Genomic DNA, 24,720 nt, shown 5'->3' with positions numbered 1-24,720 from the left:
GTTCCTTGAAATCTAGTATTCTTACAATTCTTGCTTGATGAGTGCAAGGTGAAAGCCTTCTGCAGGATGTCTCTTTTTACAACAGCACACAAATTCCATATGACCAAGCAGCTATTGATATAGGATAATTTATTAAGAAAGGTTCTTTGGATCTTCCTTGATTAGCAGATTATAGTTTTATTTTGATTTTATTCTTTCATCATTTTAAAATCACCTTGCAATAATTTTTAGCATCTCTCAATATTGGCATTTTTAGAATAAGACTGCCAGTGACTGTATTTCAAAAACAAAACAGGATTTCTACTGCTCCTGTGTTTCCAAACATCTATTAGACTATTACATCAGCTATCAGGGAGGTAGGGATGGCTAGGATGCGATTCCTAGAAAGACTGAACATGCTGGAATTTAGTCAGCTTCAACTCTCCGATACTGGTTAGGTATCCCTGATACTTCGCCACACACTGTAGTGATTTTAAATTAATGGGATCATCATACAATGCTATCTGGATCTGATCCAAAGTGCAAATGTTAATACATTAGCTTTTTGATTTAACTACAATAATTATAGATCAAAATGGCAGGTTAAAACAAGATTTCTTAAAAGTTGTGGAACAAATGGTTTTGAGCACTTCCTGAAAAATTACTCAACATCAGCAAAAAAAACAAACAAGCAACTTTCTAACGAAAAACTAATCTGGATGGGAAATTAGAAAATAAATATTGTTGCCATAGGACACAGGAGTTTTGAATAACTCCTGTGAAGAATGATTGTTATTAATTTCACTGGTTAAAAAACTAGTCTGAAAGCTTGACATCAGATGAGGGAAGTTGCTAGGATATAAATCCCAAGAAACAGTGGTGATACACTATATAATTCACTTCATTATGTACAGCCAAAGCTATCCACCTTTCAGTTTTTAAAAAGAGGATGATATAACATGTGCTTGATGTCATACTAATGTGGCATCCTTGTCCAATGATTTGGCCATCAAAAAAAGGCATAAATACAAAGAAAGGCCTTGGAGCAATTTGCCTATTCAACTGCATTTGGAGCAGGGCCAACAGACAAAACACATCAAAAACTGTGCGTGCGTGCGTGTGTGTGTGTGGGGGGGAAGAATGATTATAGGGTAAATTTTCCGGTTCCACCCACCACTGAAATTGTCAGCAGGACGAACCATTTGATGATCAGTTACAGGTCTGCTGATCTCAGATGGGAATTTCTGGTTATCGATGGGAAAATCTCACTCATAGGATGTGATATACGTATGCCAATATTTATATTGTTTGGACACATTGTGAGAAACCTTGGTCAAATACTTGGCCCTTTCATGTATAACACCAGCTGCAAAGGAACAGATTTTTCATGGTTACGCTTCAGTAATTTTCACCATCACCATGAGATCCTGTCTGAAAGCCTGACTTCAGGGGAAAAGATTGCAGCTCAGCAATTTTTTGTGATGATACACATGGAGTTTCAATGTTATAACCGTCAATGTAACTCAAAAGTGCACAAAAAACTTAAGCGACAGGTACTTATCTCGAATGTGAAATCACTCATCTCAAATTAGACTGCAGAAATGCAAAAAAAATGTTAACAACTCCACTGTTCCCCAGAGAGACATTCTTCAATTGAATCCAATGAGGATTTTATGAAATGTGAGCCTGTTGGTAGAGCAATTAACTTACACAGCCTAGTGTTCAAATACACGTGGAGCGACATGAACAGGCAAGTACTACACTTAACAGTAATAGTCATTTCATAAGATGAAAATCTGTAGAACATAACCAAGTTGTATTTTGCTCACCTATTTTAAAGCACAAAGGACAGGCCTGCTTAAATTCATGCGTGTCCAACAGCGGATTTCTAGCTAGTGTTTGTGTGGATAATTCATTTGCTCCCATTTCTGTTCCTCTTGAAAAGCCACTTCCATTTTGACCTATAACTCCTATATTGCTGTTACTACCGAACAGACTGTTTGTACTATTTAGCTGTAGGAAAAAATATAGAAAATATTCACTAACTATTTTTTATACGTGCACTGAAAATTGAAAAGCAGAAAAATCATTATATCTGTAGTACCACGATCTGAATTTTGAAACCGTGAACCAAGTGATACATTTCACTATGTCGGTGTAACAGATCTTAGGTAGCCAGGTGAGAAGTACTGCATTTTTAAATTATAAACTGAACCAAACCAAAACAAGACTCAATCTCATAACTTCTGGTGCTTTTACAAAAAGACAAACAAGCTTGATTATAGATCATTCATATTCCAAATTATTTCATATAAAAACTCAATCTCCAAAAGAATTTTGGAGCGCAGGTGTTTTAAATAATTACATATCATTTGCATAAATAAAGTATTGTAGAAACAAACTTTCTGCTACAATTTCAATCTAATTATTCATTATTTTGTTTGAATCCCATTTCAAAGCTCCCATGGGGGGGTCAGAGTATCAGTACAAGAAGTTAATGTTCATAAAACTAATGATGATCTTGCAGAACTGTGTTTTAGTTTACCTGAAAATTCAGGATTTCAATTTCCAGCACAGCATTAACTAAATTTGCCCACAAAATTAATCCATGGCAATTTGACAGGAATGGCCCATTCATTTTTAAAACTTAGGTAGCGTCCTCCCCTCTCTCTTTAAACACTTTGTACAAGTTCTAAGAAAAAGAATTTCCTATAGGTATTGATTCCCTGCTGGGATACAAGTTCCAGATGCCCAGCAGTGCCTTATTAGACTGTCAGTAAGCTATTCCATTTACTTGGGCGGAGGAAACAACATTTCTTCTGGTGATCCTTTCCCCCAATCCCCACACACATTTCCCACAAGTATTGGTTCCCTGCATTGAATTCATGTAATCAAAACTGTAAAATGTACTTAAATAACATTGCCTAAATGTTGCTAAGATGAACACTTCGCTATTACAGCTCCTCTTTAATCAGAATGCAAATTTCATGCAAACACTTATCTGGAAACTATTGGAAATACCACTACACATCAATAAAATAATATCCCAACACATGATCCTTTCTGGTTGTTTCACAGTTTGGTATGGCTCCTGCTCTGCCCAAGACCCGCAAGGAACTACAAAAGGTTGTGAATGTAGCCCAATCCATCACTCAAACCAGCCTTCCATCCATTGACTCTGTCTACGCTTCCCACCGCCTCAGCGAAGCAGCCAGCATAATTAAGGGCCTCACGCACCCCAGACACTCTCTCTTCCATCAGGAAAAAGACACAAAAGTCTGAGGTCACGTACCATCCGACTCAAGAACAGCTTCTTCCCTGCTGCTGTCAGACCTTTGAATGGACCTATCTTGCGTTAAGTGATCTTTCTCTACACCCTAGCTATGACTTTAACACTACATTCTCCCGTTTCCTTCTCTATGAACGGTATGCTTTGTCTGTACAGCACAAGAAACAATACTTTTCACTGTATGTTAATACATGTGACAATAATAAATCAAATCATCAGCATTCAGCAACACTAGAAGATTTGGTTCTACTTTTATACTTTTAAAATAAATAGTGTTCCTTTGGAGAGGAGAGGAAATACAGGGTATCAATGCAAAGAAAAACAAAGGGTACTTGCAGCACTACCATCAATACATGGTAAGGTTATTCCAGAGGATACAGAAAACCAAGAATCATTACAATCCTTGCTCCTGCTTGAGAGGCTTTGGGCTATCACTTCTGGACTTTTTGCAGGCACCACTAAGTTGTGTTATTTATTTTGCCAGTCAAGGGAAGAGGGTTCACAAAGGTGATGAATCCAGCTGGGAGCGAAAGTCAGGGTTCAAAGGCAGTGTAAACAAATTGTCACTAGCTTTATTTTCTGGAAAAGCAGTGGGGAGGAGGGGGGGAGAGAGGGAGCGAGAGAGAGAGAGACAACACTCTTTTTGGTGAACCCCCCCCCAAATAATTTGGCATTGACAAGTTGCGCCGAAGGGCCTGTTTCCATGCTGGAAACCTCTATGACTCTAATTTTCTATAGCATTGCTTTCCTGCTGAGATTTGGGCTCCAAATGCCCAGCGGTGCCTTATTTGGCTGTCAGTAAGCTATTCCATTGCAAGGGCATCATAGAATTTACAGTGCAGGAGGCCATTCGGCCCATCGAGTCTGCACTGACCGCAATCCCATCCGGGCCCTATCCCTATCACCCCAGCTAGTCCAATGACACTAAGGAGCAATTTAGCATGGCCAATCTACCTAACTCGCACATCTTTGGACTGTGGGAGGAAACTGAAGCACCCGGAGGAAACCCACATAGACACGGGGAGATCGTGCAAACGCCACACAGACAGTGACCCAAGCCGGGAATCGAACCCAGGTCCCTGGCGCTGAGAGGCAAAAGTGCTAAATCACTGTGCCGCCCTCATAATCATGCCTAATTCCATTCTCATGCAATGGTCAAAGATATGATACGATACTGACTTTTAAGGGGCGTCTTGACAAATATGCAAATAGGAAGGGAATAGAGGGATATGGTCCCCAAGGTAGGGGGTTTTAGTTCAGTTCAGGGGGCAGCATGGGCTGTGCAGGGTTGGAGGGCTGAAGGGCCTGTTCCTGCGCTGTAATTTTCTTCGCTTTTTACGTACTCTTCTTTCCTAGATTGTCAAATAACACAAAACCCTGTCAATTTTTATCTTCTTGACTATGGCATGCTTCGCCCTCTTTCCTCCATCGCCCAGAAAGTGTGTCCCCAACACGAATCCCATGCCATTTCGGTCGCCTTATCATATCCTTTTACACTGTATGTTTCCCTTCCTCATTCCATTATTTACCTTTCAAATCAAGATATATTCCACTCCTTCTTCCGACATTTGAGCATTACACTTCCTTCATTTATAGAGATCATTTGACAGCCTTCTTCCACTGCCAATCCCAGCTTTCACGCTTTTTCAACTGTACCAGCTGTTTTAAAACTTTGATAACATATGCTTCCCTCTGCTGTTCCAAACAGAATAGTTCTAATCCTAGTCTTCCATTTTTCATTGGTTCTACTTGCTTTTTTTTTGTCTGTTTCACAAGTTTCCTCTGGGAGAACAACCGGCTTCCAGCAAGAACACATTAAACTGTACCTCAGACTGCAGACACGTCACCTCATACATTGATGCAACAATAATATAACTGTCAACAATGAACAATTGGACCTCTAATTTTATGGAGCGACCCCCTCCAATTTTCAATGTGCTCAGCAGCCCTATGTTTTACAGCCGCTATGAATGACATATTTCTGGAGCCAGTGGTTTTGCCCTGATCCAACTGGCGGAGCAAAAGACAAAGGCTCACAGACTTCCTGACAGCAACACAGCAAGAGATCTAGAGAATAAATAAAACTGAAGCAATTCATGAAAAGCACTTCAACAAATGTGATACACAAACAAAGGAAGTCTGGACTGAAAAAACTACTTCAATTCCTATGCCATTGCTGACTTTTTTTAATATAGTCTTGCCACTTTCAGCTTTTGCATTCTATGCCTCTCACTTTCCAATACTGTCACTTTGATTCTCAGTCCCATCTTTTATGCACATCTGTCCTCCATTATTTCCTCTCTGCTTTGTGTCTCATTCTTTTCTCCTGGTGAATGTGCGCACACACCCACACTTGTCTCTTTCTAGCACTTTGCATGCCTCTCATAAACTTTCATTTGCCACCTCTGCATGTCTGTCTGCTCCTTTCTTGTAGGCCTCAGTGTTCTCTTCCTGTCACCTAACACAGAAATGAGAAGGTAGGCTTGAGGCTGCACGTTCCTGACAGCTGCAAAGAATTAAAAAAAAATTTATGTAGTGCTTTTTGTGTCCTCAGGACGCCTCAAAGCGTTTCCTACAAGAAGCCATTTGGCTCGTGGTTCAGGTGCCCACTCGCTGAAGAGCAAATCATTTGCTACGGCTACATGGTGGCACGGTGGTTAGCTATGCTGCCTCACAATGCCAGTAACCCAGGTTCGATTCCTAGCTTGGGTCACTGTCTGTATGGAGACCGCATGTTCTCTCCCTGTCTGCATGGGCTTCGTCCGGGTGCTCCAGACGGGACAATGCAAATGTCCACTCATCATGGGCATGATTTTCCAGTCTTGGGGTGAGCACAGCTGGAAAATCCGACCCATGGTTTCTAGTTATGAGTGACAATGCTGTCTACAGACTTCAAGAAAACCCTTCACTTCTTCGCACAGCAAGTGGTTAGGGTCTGGAATACACTACCTGAAGCGCAGCAGAGGCAGGTTTAATCAAGGCATTCAAGGGGGCATTAGATGATCACTTGAATAGAAACAATGTGCAAAGTACAGGAAAAAGGAAGAGAATGGCACTAAGTCATGATGCTTGTTTGGAGAGACAGTGCAGACAGGATGGGCCAAATGGCCTCCTTCTACACCATATCAGTTCTGTGATTTATAAAATCTGGGATTAAAAAGAAAAACTATCAGTTTATCTTCCCACTTTTAAAGACTGAATTCCCAATTCCTTAGTTCCTCTACTACTTTAGGTTTTTACAGTACATTCTTCATTCCAAAATGTTTTAATTTTTCCTACGTTAATAAATTGGACAAATAGACGTCAAAAGAAATGCAATCTTCCGATGCCCTTTTGAAGTTAGTGTTCAGTTCACCATTTTTGTACTGGTCAGAAATCGAGAGAGAAATCTTTTATTTGACTTGGTGACCTCCAAGATCTTCATTATGCTTTCAACTAACCTATATATTTTTTTTCCCTCTTGATTTCTGACATTTAATTTAATTTTCTTTTATTTAGGGTAGCATGGTGGCACAGTGGTTAGCACTTATGCCTCACAGTGCCAGGAATCCGAGTTTGATTCCAGTCTTTGGTGACCATGCACAGTTTGCACATTCTCCCAATGTTTGCGTGGATTTCTTCCAGGTATTCCAGTTTCTTCCCACATACCAAAGATGTGTAAGTTAGGTGGATTGGCCATCCCAAATTGCCCCTTAGTGTTCCAAGATGTGTAGGTTAGATGGGATTAGTGAGATAAATGTGTGGGGTTCTGGGGATCGGGCTTGGATGGGACTGTTGTCAGTACAAGCTTGATGGGTGAACGGCATCCTTCTACACTGTAGGGATTTTATAAAAGATAGTCATCACAGACAGACATAAAAGTTTTGACTACTGGGAGACAGTAAATCTGTTTTGCTGGGATCCAACAGTTATTTTCAGTTCACTCTTCCTTCCCCTCCCCGAATTAGTTTCCCTGATTATAGCTGTGGTGTTTGGTAGATCCTGTGATCGAGTTAAACTACCAAACCTCAAAATGTTTTACCATATACCTTATAAAGATTAGTGTGAATTACACATTTACTCACAGGCAGATAAGGAGTGCTGCTACTATGTCCTTGTACTCCAACCCCAACTCCAAGACCTGGAGGTTTCCCTTCCAAAGAGAAAAGTATAATAACATGTGAAAATACTGATAGGCTAAAATCTTCAGTCTTCCAATGCACATCCAAAAATGCTGATCTCAGCAGTACGCAGAAGCAATAGAAAACAAAAGTCAGCTTAACAGTCCAGCACAGCACATGAAGGCCTTTTAACTTCTTGTTTATAGAGTTAATTGCAACAAATAAATGTGGGGGGAAAGTACATGGTAACAACTTTTGTTCCCATTATTCCTGCTTTAAGTGGCAGAAAAAAATTAAATCTTATCAAAAATGTCCATATTTTTTAAAAATGTTAATGTTTTTCCAAGATGTTAGGACATTCTTTGTAAACTTCTCCTCTGATGCCAGTTACAAGGAACATCCCCAACTGTCTTCATAGCAAATAATGAATTTCAGACTGGCTGTGAGGTTGCTCTGAACTGACCAATGTCAGGAAAACACACTTCAGGTTGGAAATACAACTGTTCCCAAGGCTGCCTCATTCCAGAGGAACACTCAGGCCAATCGGAAATCACTCCTTCCGTTCCTTATATTGGAGAAACTCTATTGGGAAAACATCAATCTAGGAAATCCCTCGTGCAAGGGCAAAACACAGTGGATGCTGGAAATCAGGAGCTATAAACTGAAAATGCTGGCAGCATTTGTGGAGAGAGAAACGGAATTAGCTTTTCAAGTTGATGACCTTTCATCAGAACCGAAGGAAGTTACAGCTGTATCAGGTTTTAATTAAGAACACAGACAAGCGAAAGAGTGTGTGGGGGAGGAGAGAAAATCTGTGATTAAATGACAAAATAGATCAAGGAGCAAGGCAAAAGATGATGATTGGACAAGTATCTTTTGTTTATTTATTTGTCCTACTGTTATCTTCTTTGGCCTCATCACATCATATCTTTTGTCATTTAATTTCTCTTGGTTTCTACCTCACCTTCATTCAAAAAGTCCTCCTTTCCCCATTTGTGTACTTGCTGTAGACCTGTTACAGCTTTTAACATCTTTCATTGCTAATGAAAGTTCATCAACCTGAAACAATGGTCCAGATCTTCGACTCTCCAGATTGTCATTCACTGAAAATCTGTTTTAATTGTCCCAAAGCTTTTCAGTGTTAAAGAGTACTAATCAGAATCAGGCAGCTAGTGCCATAAAAAGGGGGCGAGGCTCACCCTCCCCCCAGAGATCGAATGCTACAAGGGTGCAGTTTGACAGAAGACTGGTCCACGTTTCCAAAGAAGACCTAGTCAGAAATATGGAGCTGTTGTGGTACAGAAAAGCAGGAGTGGAGTGGCAAACCAACAGTGATTGCCATCCCTTGGAAGATTTGGGCCATTAACTGGGGTCCAAACTGGGTCACTAGGTGAGGGGAGAGTCACTGCCCCTGACACCAAGGCAGCATTTCACAATATCAAGGAACCTTAGCAAAACTAGTCAATGGGAATCAAGGGAAAACTCTCTGCTGGTTGGAGTCAAACCTAGCACAAAGCAGAGGTCAGCCATTAGGAATTCCTCAGGATAGTGTGTTGGACACAACCATCTTCAGCTTCACCAATGACCTTCCTTCCATCATAAGGCCAGAAGTGGGATGTTCGCTGATGAGTGTACAATATTCAGCACCATCCATGACTCCTCAGATACTGAAGCAGTCCATGCCTAAATGCAGTAGGAACTGGATAATATCCAGGCTTGAGTTGACAATTGGCAAATGACATTTACATCACACAAGTGCAGGCAATTACCAACAAGAAAATCTAACTACTGCCCCTTGACATTCAATGGCATTGCCATCACTCAATCCCTCACTGTCAACATCCTGGGGGTTATCATTCACCACAAACTCAACTGGACCAGCTGCGTAAATATTGGGGCTACAAGAGTAGATCAGAGGCTAGGAATCGTCCAGTGAATAACTCATTTCCTGACTCTCCAAAGCCTGTCCACCAAGATTAAAATGTGAAACAATCTCAACAAATCTTCTGGCTCTTCCTGGGGTGCAGATGCTCAAACTTTAAAGGACATCAGCTCGTGCCATCATCTGCTTGATTGCAGCGTACCATGCACCACTATTGTACAAATCATTCCACACCAGTCTTTCAGATACCCAGCTCAACACAACAATGTGCATCATCTCAAGTACACTCAACTCAACTCCCCAGGCTCCCTGTTCTGAGCAACATGCCACCTCCTCACATAAGGAGGGAGATTGTAGTGGAGAAGGTTTACATCAACCCAAGTCTGCTGCTATACAAGGACCTTATCAATCCACCTGCTGCTCACCTCCCATCACTCGAGAAAAGCAGCCTACTTAATTGGCACCCCTTTCATAAACATTCACTCACTCCACCACTAACACACAGTAGCAGCAGCGTGTACCATCCAAGGCTCCTTAAACAGCACCTTCCAAACCCATGATCACTACCATCTAGAAGGATGACAAAAACAGACACATGAGAACACCACCACCTGGAAATTCCCCTCCAAAACACTCGGCACTCTTACTAGGAATTATAATTGCCAGTCCGTCACTGTTGTTGGGTCAAAAGGCTGGAAATATGTCCCTAACAGCACCGTGGGTGTACCCACGCATGGACCGCAGGGGTTCAAAAAGGTAACTCACCACCACCTTCAAGGGCAATTGGGGACGGGCCATGAATATTGGCCTCAGTGAAGTCCACACCCATTGAATGCATTTAAAAAAATGAACTCTGTTTCTTTCTCCAAAGTTGCTGCCAGACCTGATGAGTATTTCCAGCACTTCCTTTTATTTCAAGGCAACTCCTGCTGAGGTTGCCACTTCCCTCTACAAAACAGGGTTGCATCGGAGAGAAATAGGTTCCTGACTGTTCGGGTCTTTCCAGGAGAATCTTAAAAAAAAACATTAATTTACATGCACAATATACGTCCTGAATATTTGAATAGCTAACTGCAATAACAGATATCCTCTAATACAAGCTACAAGCCAAATATTACCAGTAAAGCTTTTTCAGCTTGGGCGTAAACCTTGCTTTTGGACTTCAATGGCATGTGGCACAGTGGTTAGCACTGCCACCTCATAGCACCAATGGGTTTCCTCTGGTTTCCTCCCCCAGTCCAAAAGATGTGCTGGTTCGGTACACTGGCCACGTTAAATTCTCCCTCCATATACCCGAACAGGCATCAGAGTGTGGCAACTAGGGGACTTACACAGTAATTTCGTTGCAGTGTTAATGTAAGCCTACTTGTGACACTAATAAATAAACTTAAACTTCAGCTTTTTCATGTTCCCAGATCTGGAGGACTAAGAAAGGCAACATTAATTACAAAGCAACCTTCTTGTGAACTCCAGACCCTGGAACTCAACAGCTGAAGCTTCCACATTTAAAGCTGCAGAAGGGTAGGCAATGAACAAAAAACAGGAACGCTATTTACTTTTGTGCTATGTAACGGGAAGGAGGGAGCTTTGCTTCTGTGTGCATGAGCCCTTCAATTCTGGGCGGCTTTGCTTTTTGGACCTATATGGAAGAGAGCAGGGGTGTGTGGAGAATGGTGACGTTATTGTGGTTTGAGGGCTGCTCACTCGTTTTGCCACACTTCCATCCCCTGCGATTCCAAAAGCCTTATTTGCGTTACTGCTCTTGCAGACAAATTCATTTCAAGACTCCCTTGTTAAAACAGTGCAAATTTGTCATTACTTAGTAAGCTCCTGATGTCAGAGGATGGTCTACGGGGCATGGTCTCAGTGAAGAGAAGTTCCCAATATTGAGGAAGCAAGGGTGCATTTGAAGCCTCCTCATGCAGAACAGCAATATTAGAAACATACGAGTAGCCATAGTAACTCACCTGTTTGAGGTCTATAGGAAACCTACCAGGGCAGAAAAATGTTTCCATGAATGGGGACCACAACTTATTTAATATTGAAATATAGAACAGACATTCATTGTACTTAACAAATTTGGCTGTGTAATTAATGACAATTCTTACCTCGCCGAGATTCCATAATAGATAGAGAATCTAAAGAGTCCATTCTGGAACCAAAAGTGTCATAGGATAGCATATTCATAGATAATGAATACACCGACGGCAGAGTCACCGATGGAATACTATTAGCTGTAACTTGGGGTGGTGGCACTAAGACAGAACTGGGACAAGGCATACTGGCAGGCAAGCTAGAAGAAATACTTCCTGTAACGTTCATGGTCTTCTGCGATTAAAGGAGTAAAACAAATCAGTTTTAGTCGTGGCATAAGATTTTAAAAAAGTAATTAAAGAATGCACATCTCACCGCATATTGCAGCCAATGGATTACTTTTGGAATGTAGTCACGGTTATTTACATAAATGTCATAGCCAATTCACCCATATCAAGAGCCAATAAACAACAATGATCAAAAAACCTGGTTTTTTTTGCACATACGAATTTGGAGCAAAAGAAGGCCACACAGCCCTACAAGTCTGTTCCACCATTCAACAAGACCATGTTATGTCAACTCTACAACTTGTGTTGGTTGTGGGATGACAGTTGGCCACAAGACCAGGGGAACCCTGGCCCTTCTTCAGTTAATGTTATGAGGTGCGATATACTCACTTTGGCAGGCAGACTAGGCATTGGTTTAAAATTTCAACCTGAAAGACTGTGCCTCCAATAACGTGGCACACCCCAAAAGATTGTTTGCTGGACTCAAACTCACAATCTTCCGACTCAGGGCAAATATAATACTTGTCTTGCAAGTATATTTTTTTTGACAAATAAATACTCTTGATTCCAGTTAATGGAAATCCACACCTCCCACCCTCAAAAATCAATTTAAAAAGATAACTACCACCTAAATTAAGCTTAGCCAATCAATTTGTCATCTACATGTATTGACAGGTTCTGTATTCTAAATAATAGATCAGCAGATAATAAATCCACTGGTGGATTAAATCAAATTATTTCTAAAAGTCCTAAAATAATGGCATTATAAATTACTGACCCAACATTTTTCATGATGCAAGACAAATGTTTCCAATTTCACACAAATTAAGAAAATCTTTTCCAACTTTATTGGACACACAAATTTTTGTTTTAGCAAAATAACTCAATTATTCCAGATAAGTTTGATTATTTTTCATTTCTTTGTAGCCAACCCCCAAACATAAGTTTACTAAAATGATCCTTTACAGAATACCATTACAAAAGATCATGAACCAAGCCCACCTGTTATTCAAACCAGCCTCCCATCCATTGAAGCTGTCTAAACTTCCCGCTACCTCGCAAAAGTAGCCAGCACAATCAAGGATCCCACATACCCCCTTCCACCTTCTTCCGTCGGGAAAAAGATACAAAACTCTGAGGTCAGGTACCAACCAACTCAAGAACGGCTTCTTCCCTGCTGCCATCAGATTTTTGAATGGGCCTACCTTACACTAAGTTGATCTTTCTCTACATCCTAACTATAACCATAACACTACATTCTGCAACCTCTCCTTTCCTTTTCTATGAATGGCATGCAGAATACCACTACAAAAGACCATGAACGAAGCCTGTATAGTGCATAAGAAACAATACTTTTCACAGTATAGCAATACGAGTGACAATAATAAATTAAACACCTTTACTGTATCCACATGAGTGAAGTTTGAAAAATTGGCGTATGCTAAATATACTGGATGTTATTTTTCTTACAGTTATGTCATCTGCAGCTAGTGGTATTCTGTAAAGGAGCATTTCAGTAAACTTGTCTTTAGGAGGAAGGTTACAAAGAAATGAAGAATGATCAAAATAACCAGTTATCTCAACCACCATCAATTAATAGAACAACCAGGGCGGGGGGGGGGGGGGGGACATGTGAAAAAAACATGGGACTGAAAAATGCAAGCAGCAAGATGAAACTTTGCTAATTCAGAGTACCAGAGGAGTGTAACATAATTCAATTGCTTTGCTATTTATCAGGCCTGAAAGTGCTAGAACAAATACAGAGGCTCCATTAGGACATCTGTAAAATTGCATCGTCAACTGCAAAAAATCTTAATTAATCTTTTACTAAGAGTGGAATAACTGTTCATGACACTTTACTATAGTAATTAAATAACTTTAGCTGCTTATTAATCTGGTTTTGGATACTGATGCCTGGAGTTTCTCTTCATTACACCCTAAGACAGATACAATCTGTATTAGCTCAGAGACACATGGGTATTTGGGTGCAAATAGAAACAACTATTTATATTTAGCTTCCGCCTTTAACATAATAAAATGTCCCAATGTACTTCACAGGAGAGTCACACAACCAAATATGACAAAATGAGGCACAACAGGTGAAATCCAGTTTAAGGAATGGTGGGATTATGCATACATATGAATTACGCTGAGAACTGAAATATGTTCAAGTCAAATTTTTATAACAGATGCCCATCAAGATCTATGAAACTAGTCCAACCCCAACCCTCAAATGCAAATATCTTCCAAGTGCGCTGATTCAGAGGATCTCTTCACTTTGCAATCAGACTTTCACATGAAGCAGAAAGTAATTGCTCTGCTGTTTTATTGCAAATTTTTGAACGTTTTAAAGAAATAAAGCCCTTAGATCATGATTTTTCAAAATGCATTTTTATGTTAAAAATTGGAAAGGTTCCCTGATTTCAGGCTCTGATGTATACTGCACCTGATTGTGCACACATGGTTAAAAGAATTGAAAATTACATTTTGACACCTGAAAAAAAAGGTGCAAGTTCTGTTCTTTACTTGAACTCTGATTATTCACGCTAATTTGTGCCTATTTTAAATTTCAGTCCAAATTAGGAGGATGCTTGGATGCAACTTGACACTGAAAAAATGAATTCAAAATTGACTGCATTCAAGGGTCTAGTATCTGAGTCACAGAGGGGAAGCTATGGCCACAAATTATTATACTAACAGGAAAGCAATATATTAAAAAAAACAGAAACTGGCAGCTGAAGCAATTCTAGATTCTGTAAAACTGTGGAAATGCTTTCCTCTCGCCCCGCCACTCTTCCAAAGGTGAAGAATGTGGTATGCTTACATAGGAAATGACTGCTCTGGAGCTTCTAGGCAAACAAAAAAAAAACAATTCATCATCTGTGTAGCTAAAAGCACATGTTTGTTGATTATATTTTGACCATGTCACACCGAGTCCAAATCTGTCCTCAAATATTAACTGCACAGACATATTTCCAGTCAGTGGATAGAACCAGAAAGAGGAACAAGAGGCCAATTTAGCTCTCTTCAGCTTAGGGGGTGGGAGCCTATTGATGTCACTTGTAGCAAACAGTGCACACACTCAACAATTTAAAATCTGGGAGTGCGTCTGTAGTACTATGCTCATTCAAGCACACCGTTTCTGGTTTTAAAATCATAGAATCATCAAATGCCTTCAGTGCAGAAGGAGGCCATCCAGCCCATTGAGTTTGCGCTCACCACAATCCCACCCAGATGCTATCCCCTTAATCCCATGAATTTATCCTAACTAATCCCCCTGACACTAAGAGGCAACTTAGCATTGCCAATCAACCTAACCCTCACATCTTTGGACTGTGGAAGGAAATCCCCAAAGCACCCAGAGGAAACCCACATAGACAAGGGAATAATGTACGGGCTCCCCACAGTCACCCGAGGCTGGAATTGAACCTGGGTCCCTGGCGCTGAGAGGCAGTAGTGCTAATCACTGTGCTGTCCTGTGAAATGATTCACAGTACTAAACAACAGTTAGATGCATCAAAACAAAACATTCACTTCTTCGGAAGACCAGCCAAATTAGACTTTTACAGCTTTTTATATCTTCTGGAGTAACAAATTATCATCAGGCATTCATAGCAATGATCGTTTGTCAACCATCGCATATTCTCAAATGTTATTTGTTAAAAAGATATACGAGGGTTCAGAGTTTTGCTTTACCATTGGGGTTTCTTCTACTGCGGACATAGAATCCAGCAACTCATCCAGATCTTCTCCTATTTTGTCACCGTCAGTTAAGTCTAAACATGTCTCGGGCACTGAAAAGGGTACCTCTTCTCCATTCACCAGTGCAGTAGCGGAAAGGCTGGTTTTCTCTAACAGTTGAACAGTGGGTGATGTGGAATTAGAAATAAGTGGAATTGGGGCTGAATCACAAGCTGCTTGAGGGATTTCACCCAAAGGGACAGATGAAGAAATTGAAGGCTCCAAACTCAATCCTGGGAAATCTACAACATAAGATGGATAATATCAAACTGTCAATTCCTACCTCTCAGTTATTAACCAAGATTTAACCAAAGATGTTTTAAATTTTTGATATAGAACCGTAGAAAAGTTACAGCACAGCAAGACGCCATTTAGCCCAACATCACTTACTATTTTATTTATTAGTCACATGTAGTCTTACATTATCATTGCAATGAAGTTATTGTGAAAATCCCCTAGTCGCCACACTCCGGTGCCTGTTCAGGTACACTGAGGAGAATTTGGCATGGCCAAATGTCTTTTGGACTGTGGGAGGAAACTGGACACTCAGAGGAAACCCATGCAGCTACAGGGAGAACGTGCAAACTCCACATAGCAAGCCGAGCCAGGAATTGAACTCGGGTCACTGGCGCTTTAAGGCAGCGGTGCTAGCCACTGTGCCATCGTGCTGCCCTAACTAAACAGGCCAAAAAAAAAACTAACCACTCATTTTAATCCCATTTTTCAGCATCTGGTCTGTAGCCTTGCAGGTTATAGCACTTCAGGTGCAGATCCAAGAACTTTTTAAATGAGTCAAGCATTTCTGCCTCAATGATCAATTTGGGCAGTGAATTCCAAACACCCACCACCGTCTCTGGGTGATCGATTCTTTCCTTATAGCCTCTCTAATCCTTCACCTTATATCTATGCCCCCAATAATTGACCTCTCAGCTTAGGGGAACAGGTCTTTCAGGCTGATCCCACCAAGGTCCCTCATAATTTTTGCACACCTCAATTAGGTCACCCCTCAGCCTCCTCTGCTCTAAGCGAAACAACCCTAGTCCACCCAACAACAGAAAGGAAACCATATATAAAAAAAACTTATGAAAACTTAAGTCACCAATCTCTACCAACCTATGCATGTAATGCGCTTTTAGAGGACAGAGGATAGTTTTATCTAATTTCCTTCAGACAGGCACCTCTACTCAACAGGAAAGCAACCAAATGTCAGATAAACGCAAAATACTGCGGATGCTGGAATCTGAAACAAAAACAGAAAAATGCTGGAAAATCTCAGCAGGTCTGATACCTTCTGTGAAGAGAGAGTCAGAGCTCTGCAAAGGGTCATCTAGATTCGAAACGTTGGCTCTACTCTCTCCCCATAGATGGTGTCAGACCTGCTGAGATTTTCCAGCATTCTTCTATTTTTGAATCAAGTATCAGACCTCTGCAGGTTTGGCTGCAAGAATAAAAAAGAATAAGTTCACTTTACCTATTTCAACATCTTCAACAGAATCCAAACCATTGGTGGGCTATGGAGAAAAAAAGAATTATTGTATGATAATACAGAAACTGACAGTCGCGATAAATGGTGGGGTCATAAATGGTCAGACTGAAAGAAAGTTTGTGGTGGGGTTCTCCAGAGGTCAGTGTCAGGGACACTCAATCTTCCTGATGTACATTAAATGGCCTAGGCTGTGGTGGTTGGGACATAATTTCAAAATTTGCAGATGATACAAAGATTGGGAACGCTGCCAACTGTGACGAGGATAGTCTTGAACTTCAAAAGTATATAGGCATGCTGGTGGATTGGGCAGATAAGCAGCAAATGATGAAGTTCAATGCAAAGAAGCGCGGGTGATTCATTTTGGCAGAAATAATATGGAAAAAAAGTTTTTAAAAAATCAATTCAAAAAGAGGGGCAGGAACAAGAGGGATCTTGGTGTCTATGTTGATAAACCACTGAGGGCATGTTGAGAGAACAGTTAACAAAGCATGTAGTATCAAGGCTTTATTGATAGGGCATTAGGTACAAGAGTGAAAGAGGTCATGCTGAACTTGTATTAGATACTAATTAAGTCTCATTAAGAGTACCATGTCTGGCTCAGGGTACCATACTGGAAGAAGGACATGAAGGCATTGGAAAGAGTAGTGGAGACTGGGATAAGGAAACATAGCTGTGGCAATAGATTGGAGATGTGGGGATGGTTTTCCTTGAAGGAAAGAAGGCTGATAGTGGATGGAGGTATTTGGTTCACTTATGTCCTTTAGGGAAGGAAATCCAGCATCCTTACTTGGTATGGCCTACATGTAGCTCCAGATGTAAATGTCTTCAGGGATGGGCAATAAATATCAGTCCAGCCAGAGATGTCCATATTCCATGAACAAAAAAAAACAATTTGATCCTGAGTAGTGTAGACAAGGTAAAATTTGAGATCCACCCAGAGCGTGGCTGGTGTCTGGAAGGAACTTTCTGAGAGGGTGGTGGAGGCAGGTTTCATCGAGGCATTCAAAAGGGAATTGGATTGCTAGCTGAAAAGAAAGAGTGTGCAAGGTTACGGGGATAAGGGCAGGGGAATGGAATTGGGTAGAACGCTCTTTCAGAGAGCCAGTGCAGACTCAATTGCCGGAATTTTACCGGCACGCCCGGCCCGATTCGGGAGGCGGGCAAGGCTTGGAGAATGGCATTCTCCATTGGCCTCCGACAGGACTGTAGAAACCTCAGGCATACATGCTGGTGAAATTCCATCCGATGGGTTGAATTGCTTCCTTTGGCACTGCAACGATTCTGCAATTCTGTGAATACTCACCAAACCCATATGGACTCCAAAAGACATTATATGTAGATATTCCCTTAAATATCCAGCCCCTGTTTTTATTTCACATCTCATGTTACATTCATGTTTTTTTCAAAAATTGGTTGTTCAGGCAAAACATTATAATTGTCAAACGTTATCAGTACATGTCTTCTACTTGATGCTTGCAAGCAGGAAATCATAGAGTTCTGGCCCCCTTGATCCTCTAACGGCGCCTCCTCTCAGTTGAACTATTCAAACCTCCTGACACCTCACTGACCCAGCCTCACCCTCTATCAGCCTATCCATCACCCACTTAGTCCTAACAGGCTAGGTGATAATCAAAAACAATGCGCCAAATTTTCCGATGGGTGACAATCACCAGATTGCTATTCCACTCCCATTTTGTTTTATGCAATGATGTAGCTCCAGATTTCTAGTGCAGACTTTCAAACCACAAATACAGCAGAATATAACCATTTTCAGAGTCCTTCCTCATTCCATTGGATCGTTGGGGGGTAGGGGGTGCCATCATTCAGTAACAAACTAAATAGCTTTTGAGTGTGTTTGTCAGTGAGGTAGATGAACTAAGTGGGTAATGGATAGGCTGGTAGAGGGTGAGGTTGGGTCGGTGAAGAATCAAGAGGTTTGAATAGTTCAACTGAGAGGAGGGGCTGTAAGAGGATCAAGTGGGTCAGAGGGAGGAGGTTAGAGGAGGGTTGGGAATGATTCAAAGAGTCGGGGAGAAAGGATCCAAGTGGAGTCAGTGGCATAGTTATCCAAGAGTTAGACTAGGTTTTAATCGGCCTAATATTTCTTAGCAACCAAGGGGGAACACTCCAAAGTCTCCAGCTTGAACTAAAGAGCTGGAGACTTTTTAGAGAGTCCTGGAAACCAGAAAATTTCCCACTGAAGTTCCACTTCCCAGGCAATTCCCAGAGCCCCTAAGTTAGGACTTCCAAGGGGACTCGTGGTGCATCAGCCAGTGTACAACTTATCTCTAGAAGATCTGGGTTAACAATTTGTTCTCTTTCCTATTTTGTCGACTTTGTAAATGGATCTTGCCATGTTACAAACTACCCATGAGGCAAGAGCAGGGACAGGTTACACATCTGTCTGAGGCTCCTCTGTCAACAGGGAGCAGGTGCGACAAGCGTTACAAGTAGGCTTACATTAACACTGCGATGAAGTTAATCTGAAAATCCTCTAGCCACCACACTCTGGCACCTGTTCGGGTACATGAAGGGAGAATTTAGCATGGCCAATGCAACTAACCAGCACGTTTTCTAGACTGTGGGAGGAAACCGGAGTACCCGAAGGAAATCCACGCAGACACAGGGAGAATATGCAAACTCCACACAATGACCCAAGCCGGGAACCAAATCTCGGTCCCTGGCGCTGTGAGGCAGTAGTGCGAACCACTGTGCCACCATAGAATTTTAAGCTCCCCCATTTCCCTCAAATCATTTTAAAAAGGACATTCTTTCTAAATCCATTTAAAGAGAACCTAAATCAAGCACGCAATATTCTCAATCTCCTCAGTCAACTGTTTAGATAAGTATACCCAACTGGTTAATCAATGTTATTTTTGTAGAGTTCATTTTCTGTCAGATTTGCTATCTCTCCATGTCCAGCAGTACAAGGGGATAAACTGCTGTTGGACATTTGCCAATTGTTCTGTACCAGTACCACTGCAGCTGTTATAAAATACATAAAATAAATCAGGAAACACAAGAACATTTTATTTATACAGCCTTGAGGCCATGAACATTTTTGCACTGCATATATTTCACTGCTGTATGCTTTTGGGAACAGGCGTAAATTTAAATATACAAACATTGAATAGGCAAACATTGTGACATTTATGGCAACAAACGAATCCTGATTTAGAGTGGTAGACCTGTTGAATTTAAATTAGATGCTCTGCCATTTGTGTTTACTTTAATTACCAATGTAGCAGATGTCACATGCAGAAGCTAACACTTCTAAACTACCACACATTTTCTTTCACATCAGCAAGGAAACCATTTATTTATTATAATGGAATAGTCCTCTACTGCCTGTTAAACAAAATTTCTTTTTGATAAAAGAGTGAGATACCAACAAAGTCCATTGGAATCACAGAATCCCTACAGTGCAGAAGGAGGCCATTCATTCTGCTGCAACACTCCTGCAGGAGTATTTTAAATTCCCGACTGAATCAAAAAAAATCAGTGCATGTAGATTTTAATTTCTAATGAAATAGCAGCTGTTAAAACTTAATGCTCATGGATATTAAATACAGTATGGAATACTTAAAATACATGAACAAGAAGGTCCTTACTTGATTAGAAGAATCAGCAGAAGATACAGAACTGACAGCAACTACTGGGTTCAAGGGAGGCTAAAAGAGAGGGACACACATTCAATTAAATAACAATACAAATATGATGAATGAAACTTTAAGAAAAAATTAGCTTATAGCAAAGAACGATGTACTCACCTGAGCTCGAACATAAGCTTTTCGAATTTTTAATCCTAATTTCTGAGCCAGCTCCTGGGTTAATTTTATTACATCATCATCCTGAAATATATAATTACAACACATTTCTCAATCTGCCTGTAGAAATGTCCTTTTGGATAATTAACAAATGGAACAGTCAACAAAAGACAAATCAGACGCATTCTAAAAGCCAAGGCTGCAGGCCACAACCTTCAATCAGCCAATACAGATTGAAGTTCTTACTAATAATAGAAGATGGTTTCAGCTATTGTTTGGCACAGTAGCTTTTCTCGGACTCTGCAGTTTTGGGAAAGGAACAAAATCACAACTGAAAACTTCCTCTTGCTCACTGCAGATGGAGGGAGTAAGCTGAACACACCTGTTGGGCACCAAAGCATAGTAATTTTTTTAAACGCAATTACAATCAAAAGATCCAAACCGTGTCTTTCAATCATTCTGAACTCTACATTTCAAATGATTATATTGAAGGTTGCTCAGAACCCAGGCAACAATTTAGAAACAAGTCAATGCTGAAATCATACTATTTCATAAGGAACGGGTAACAACTGGGTCATGCTTTTAGCCCACATCCTGTTAATTTCTCTCCCATGCCTGCTGCTGATACCATATCAGCAGCAAACGAGACAGAAACAGTCACTGATTGTTGCAGCAGCACATAGTACATTGAGAGCTGGTGTGCAAGAGAAATGTGGGTGCATTGGGGCTGGACAGCCAGCTATGTCAGGGTTGAAGCCCTGGTTCAAGGCATGGCTGGGTTGGAGCCCGGGGAGACAGGCACACAGCGGGGCCAGGAAGGGCAAAGTAGAATTGGGCCCAGGGAGATTGAAGTTTGTCATTTTGGAGGGATCAATGACTGAGTGGGTGTGTGGAAAGCGGTCAGTGGATGTGTGGAAGAGTACGGGTGTGAGTGACGGTGGGTGGGAGAGCGAGCAACTAAATGGTTGTGTGGTAGTGAGTTTATGAGTGGGTATGTGTACGTATGTGACTGACTGACAATGTGTGTGAGAGTGCGTATGTGAGATGTTGAATGAGTGATAGGGTGAGTGGATGGGGAAAGAGTCTAAATCTGCCTTGCGTTCAATTCGACTTCTCTCACTCACTCTCACCATCACACATGCACACACTCCCACTCACATACACTGACCCTCCAACATTCTGGTCATTTTTATTACTCATACATTTTTAACTTAACAGCTTATTGCTCTGACGCTGCTTTACATTCGTTCAATTATCTTTCTTTAAAACCTCAATTTTTTTTAGAAATTCAGTTCATTGTTGTGCCAAACCTTATCTTTCATAAATAAGCTTATTGGCCTGCCCTTTGAGTGAGAAAAATATGTAAATACAGCCTCCTGAGCAAAATGGTTGGACAAGCCAAACATAATGTACAGCATTGAGAAGTTGGAAATACAATTTTTTCTGAATAATGGTTGTCAAGTAGATGCAAATACCATTGCTCTTACCTGTGGCACAGCTAGTGAACACTTTGCAACAACATCATAGGCTTCTTTATGCCTTCCTAACTCTTTTAGAGATTTTCCCTTTCGATAGAGTGCTCTGTAGTTGTTACGATTCAACTTCAAAGCTTTGTCACAATCATCTAATACCTGATTATAGAGACCCTAAATTGAGAGAGCAGCGAAGATTAGAAACATTATTCAAAACAATGACTTGTCACAATTAGCTTTAAAATTCAAGAACTTTATGAGGGGGGAATAAGTGGGGGCAAAAACCATTATTCAGTGATCTCTGCAGAAGGCGTGCAGGTATGAACAAGACCTGAATAATTTATGTTATCAGATCAAATAGTGTATTCCTCAGAAAAGATATCATCATTAACCCCAGATAAATTTGAAGCAACATGACATACAAATTGCCAGTCGCAAATGGTGACAAAATGACCAAATTCTTATCATTATACTTCATATGAGACAATTAGCAAGCAAGCTTCTTGTGTTCTGTAATCTTACCATATTCAAGTAGCAGGCTGCTCGATTTGCATACAGCTTCTCTATAACTCCATTTACAATGCTGATTTCTTCAGATGCATAATCAGCCACATTTAAGGCCTCAGTATACTGATTCAAGGCATCGGCCCAATTACGTTCTCTGAATTTATCATTTCCCTCATCATACAAATTTCTCACAAGGTCTTGGAGAAACACCTATAAAATTAAAATGATTTAATGTATTTGAAACCTTCACATAGTGCATCAATAAACCTTATCCTCTCTCAAAGGGACAGCAGGAAAATACAATATCACCTTTTTTCCCCAAAGAACACCCAAGTCTTCAACAGTGCTTCTCGCTCTGACAGGCTACACTGGGAATGATGCTTAGATACTAGCCGTGTGGTAATACTTTCACTATCTAGTCAGAACTTTAAAGTCCCCTCATGAGGACTACTTCCATAAAGATCATAACCATCCATAGCCTTCTGTTACCTCTTCAATCTAGCTTAAGACATGTTTATATACCAGTAGAGATTAAAACGTACTCATCCCAGAGATATGAATCTGAGTGAGCTGCTGAGGGCAACACGGTGGCACAATGGTTAGCACTGCTGCCTCACAGCTCCAGGGACCCAGGTTCGATTCTGGCCTTGGGTCACAGTCTGTGTGGAGTTTGCACATCCTCCCCGTGTCTGCATGGGTTTCCTCTGTGTGCTCTGGTTTCCTCCCACAGTTCAAAGGTGCGCAGGTTAGGTTCACTGGCCATGCTAAATTACCCTAACGTTAAGGGGATTAGCAGGGTAAATGTGTGGGGTGACAGGAATGGGGCCTGGATGCGATTGCCGTCAGCACAGACTAGATGGGCTGAATGGCCTCCTTCTGTACTGCAGGGATTCTATGTCCTCTATTTATCAGGAGTTGCATAATTAGTAAATTCACTTTTGTGGGAAAGTTCAAGAAAATGTTTTCCATCCAATTTTCCTCCATGCACAGCAATCAGGTAATCCAGTGCAGGCAGCTGTCTAGTGAATCTTTCCCTCAAACATACGAACAATTACAATTCCTGTCTTAAGGACCCAAGTACACATTGCTTAAGTTAACTTCTCATCAAATTGTAAGAAGTTTCTCATTGCCTATGTCCTCCAAAAATGTAATAAAATTATTAGTTCAACTGGTATACATTAAAAATATTTAAAGATACATTTACTTTACCTCATAGTCTCGCTCAGTACCAGGATACGGCAACGTAGACCTGAAAAAACAAAAAGCATTTTTATATTCATAGAACCATAGAAAATTACAGCTCAGAAACAGGCCTTTTGGCCCTGCTTGTCTGTGCCAAACCATTTTTTGCCTATCCCGCTGACCTGCACTTGGACCATATCCCTCCACACCCCTCTCATCCACGAACCCGTCCAAGCTTTTCTTAAATGTTAAAAGTGACCTCGCATTTACCACTTTATCCGGCAGCTCATTCCACACTCCCACCACTGTCTGTGTGAAGAAGCCCCCCCCTAATATTCCCTTTAAACTTTTCTCCTTTCACCCTTAACCCATGCCCTCTGGTTTTTTCCTTCCCTAGCCTCAGTGGAAAAAGCCTGCTTGCATTCACTCTATCTATACCCATCAAAATCTTATACACCTCTATCAAATCTCCCCTCATTCTTCTACGCTCCAGGGAATAAAGTCCTACCCTATTCAATCTCTCTCTGTAACTCAATTTCTCAAGTCATAGCAACATCCTTGTGAACCTTTTCTGCACTCTTTCAATCTTATTTACATCCTTCCTGTAACTAGGTGACCAAAACTGTACACAATACTCTAATTTCAGCCTCACCAATGCCTTATATAACCTTACCACAACACTCCAACTTTTATACTCGATACTCCGATTTATGAAGGCCAATGTACCAAAAGCACACTTTATGACCCTATCCACCTGTGACGTCACTTTTAGGGAATTCTGTACCTATATTCCCAGATCCCTCTGTTCAACTGCACTCTTCAGAGTCCTACCATTTACCTTGTACGTTCTACTTTGGTTTGTCCTTCCAAAGTGCAATATCTCTAAATTCCATTTGCCATTTTTCAGCCCATTTTTCTAGTTGGTCCAAATCCCTCTGCAAGCTTTGAAAACCTTCCACACTGTCCACTACACCTCCAATCTTTGTATCATCAG

General features: G+C 40.9%; 1 protein-coding gene across 5 annotated transcripts in view; it reads right to left on the bottom strand.

Moving 5' to 3' along the window:
• Positions 1–24,720, bottom strand: part of zc3h7a (zinc finger CCCH-type containing 7A) — a 111,052-nt gene that overhangs the window by 31,562 nt on the left and 54,770 nt on the right. For all 5 annotated transcript variants that reach the window (XM_080206930.1, XM_080206934.1, XM_080206935.1 and 2 more), the window contains 10 exons: positions 23,754–23,793; positions 22,560–22,754; positions 22,053–22,211; positions 20,569–20,649; positions 20,410–20,469; positions 16,784–16,823; positions 15,268–15,554; positions 11,359–11,578; positions 7,333–7,400; positions 1,809–1,992 (listed from right to left, as the gene is read on the bottom strand). In XM_080206930.1, the coding sequence (XP_080063056.1) occupies positions 1,809–1,992; positions 7,333–7,400; positions 11,359–11,578; positions 15,268–15,554; positions 16,784–16,823; positions 20,410–20,469; positions 20,569–20,649; positions 22,053–22,211; positions 22,560–22,754; positions 23,754–23,793 (1,334 nt within the window). The remainder of the gene's footprint in view (positions 1–1,808; positions 1,993–7,332; positions 7,401–11,358; positions 11,579–15,267; positions 15,555–16,783; positions 16,824–20,409; positions 20,470–20,568; positions 20,650–22,052; positions 22,212–22,559; positions 22,755–23,753; positions 23,794–24,720) is intronic.

Source organism: Carcharhinus amblyrhynchos, chromosome 18 (assembly GCF_965287045.1).
Source record: "Carcharhinus amblyrhynchos chromosome 18, sCarAmb.v2.hapA, whole genome shotgun sequence".
Lineage (NCBI taxonomy): Eukaryota > Metazoa > Chordata > Chondrichthyes > Carcharhiniformes > Carcharhinidae > Carcharhinus > Carcharhinus amblyrhynchos.
This window is presented reverse-complemented; position numbering and strand designations above follow the sequence as displayed.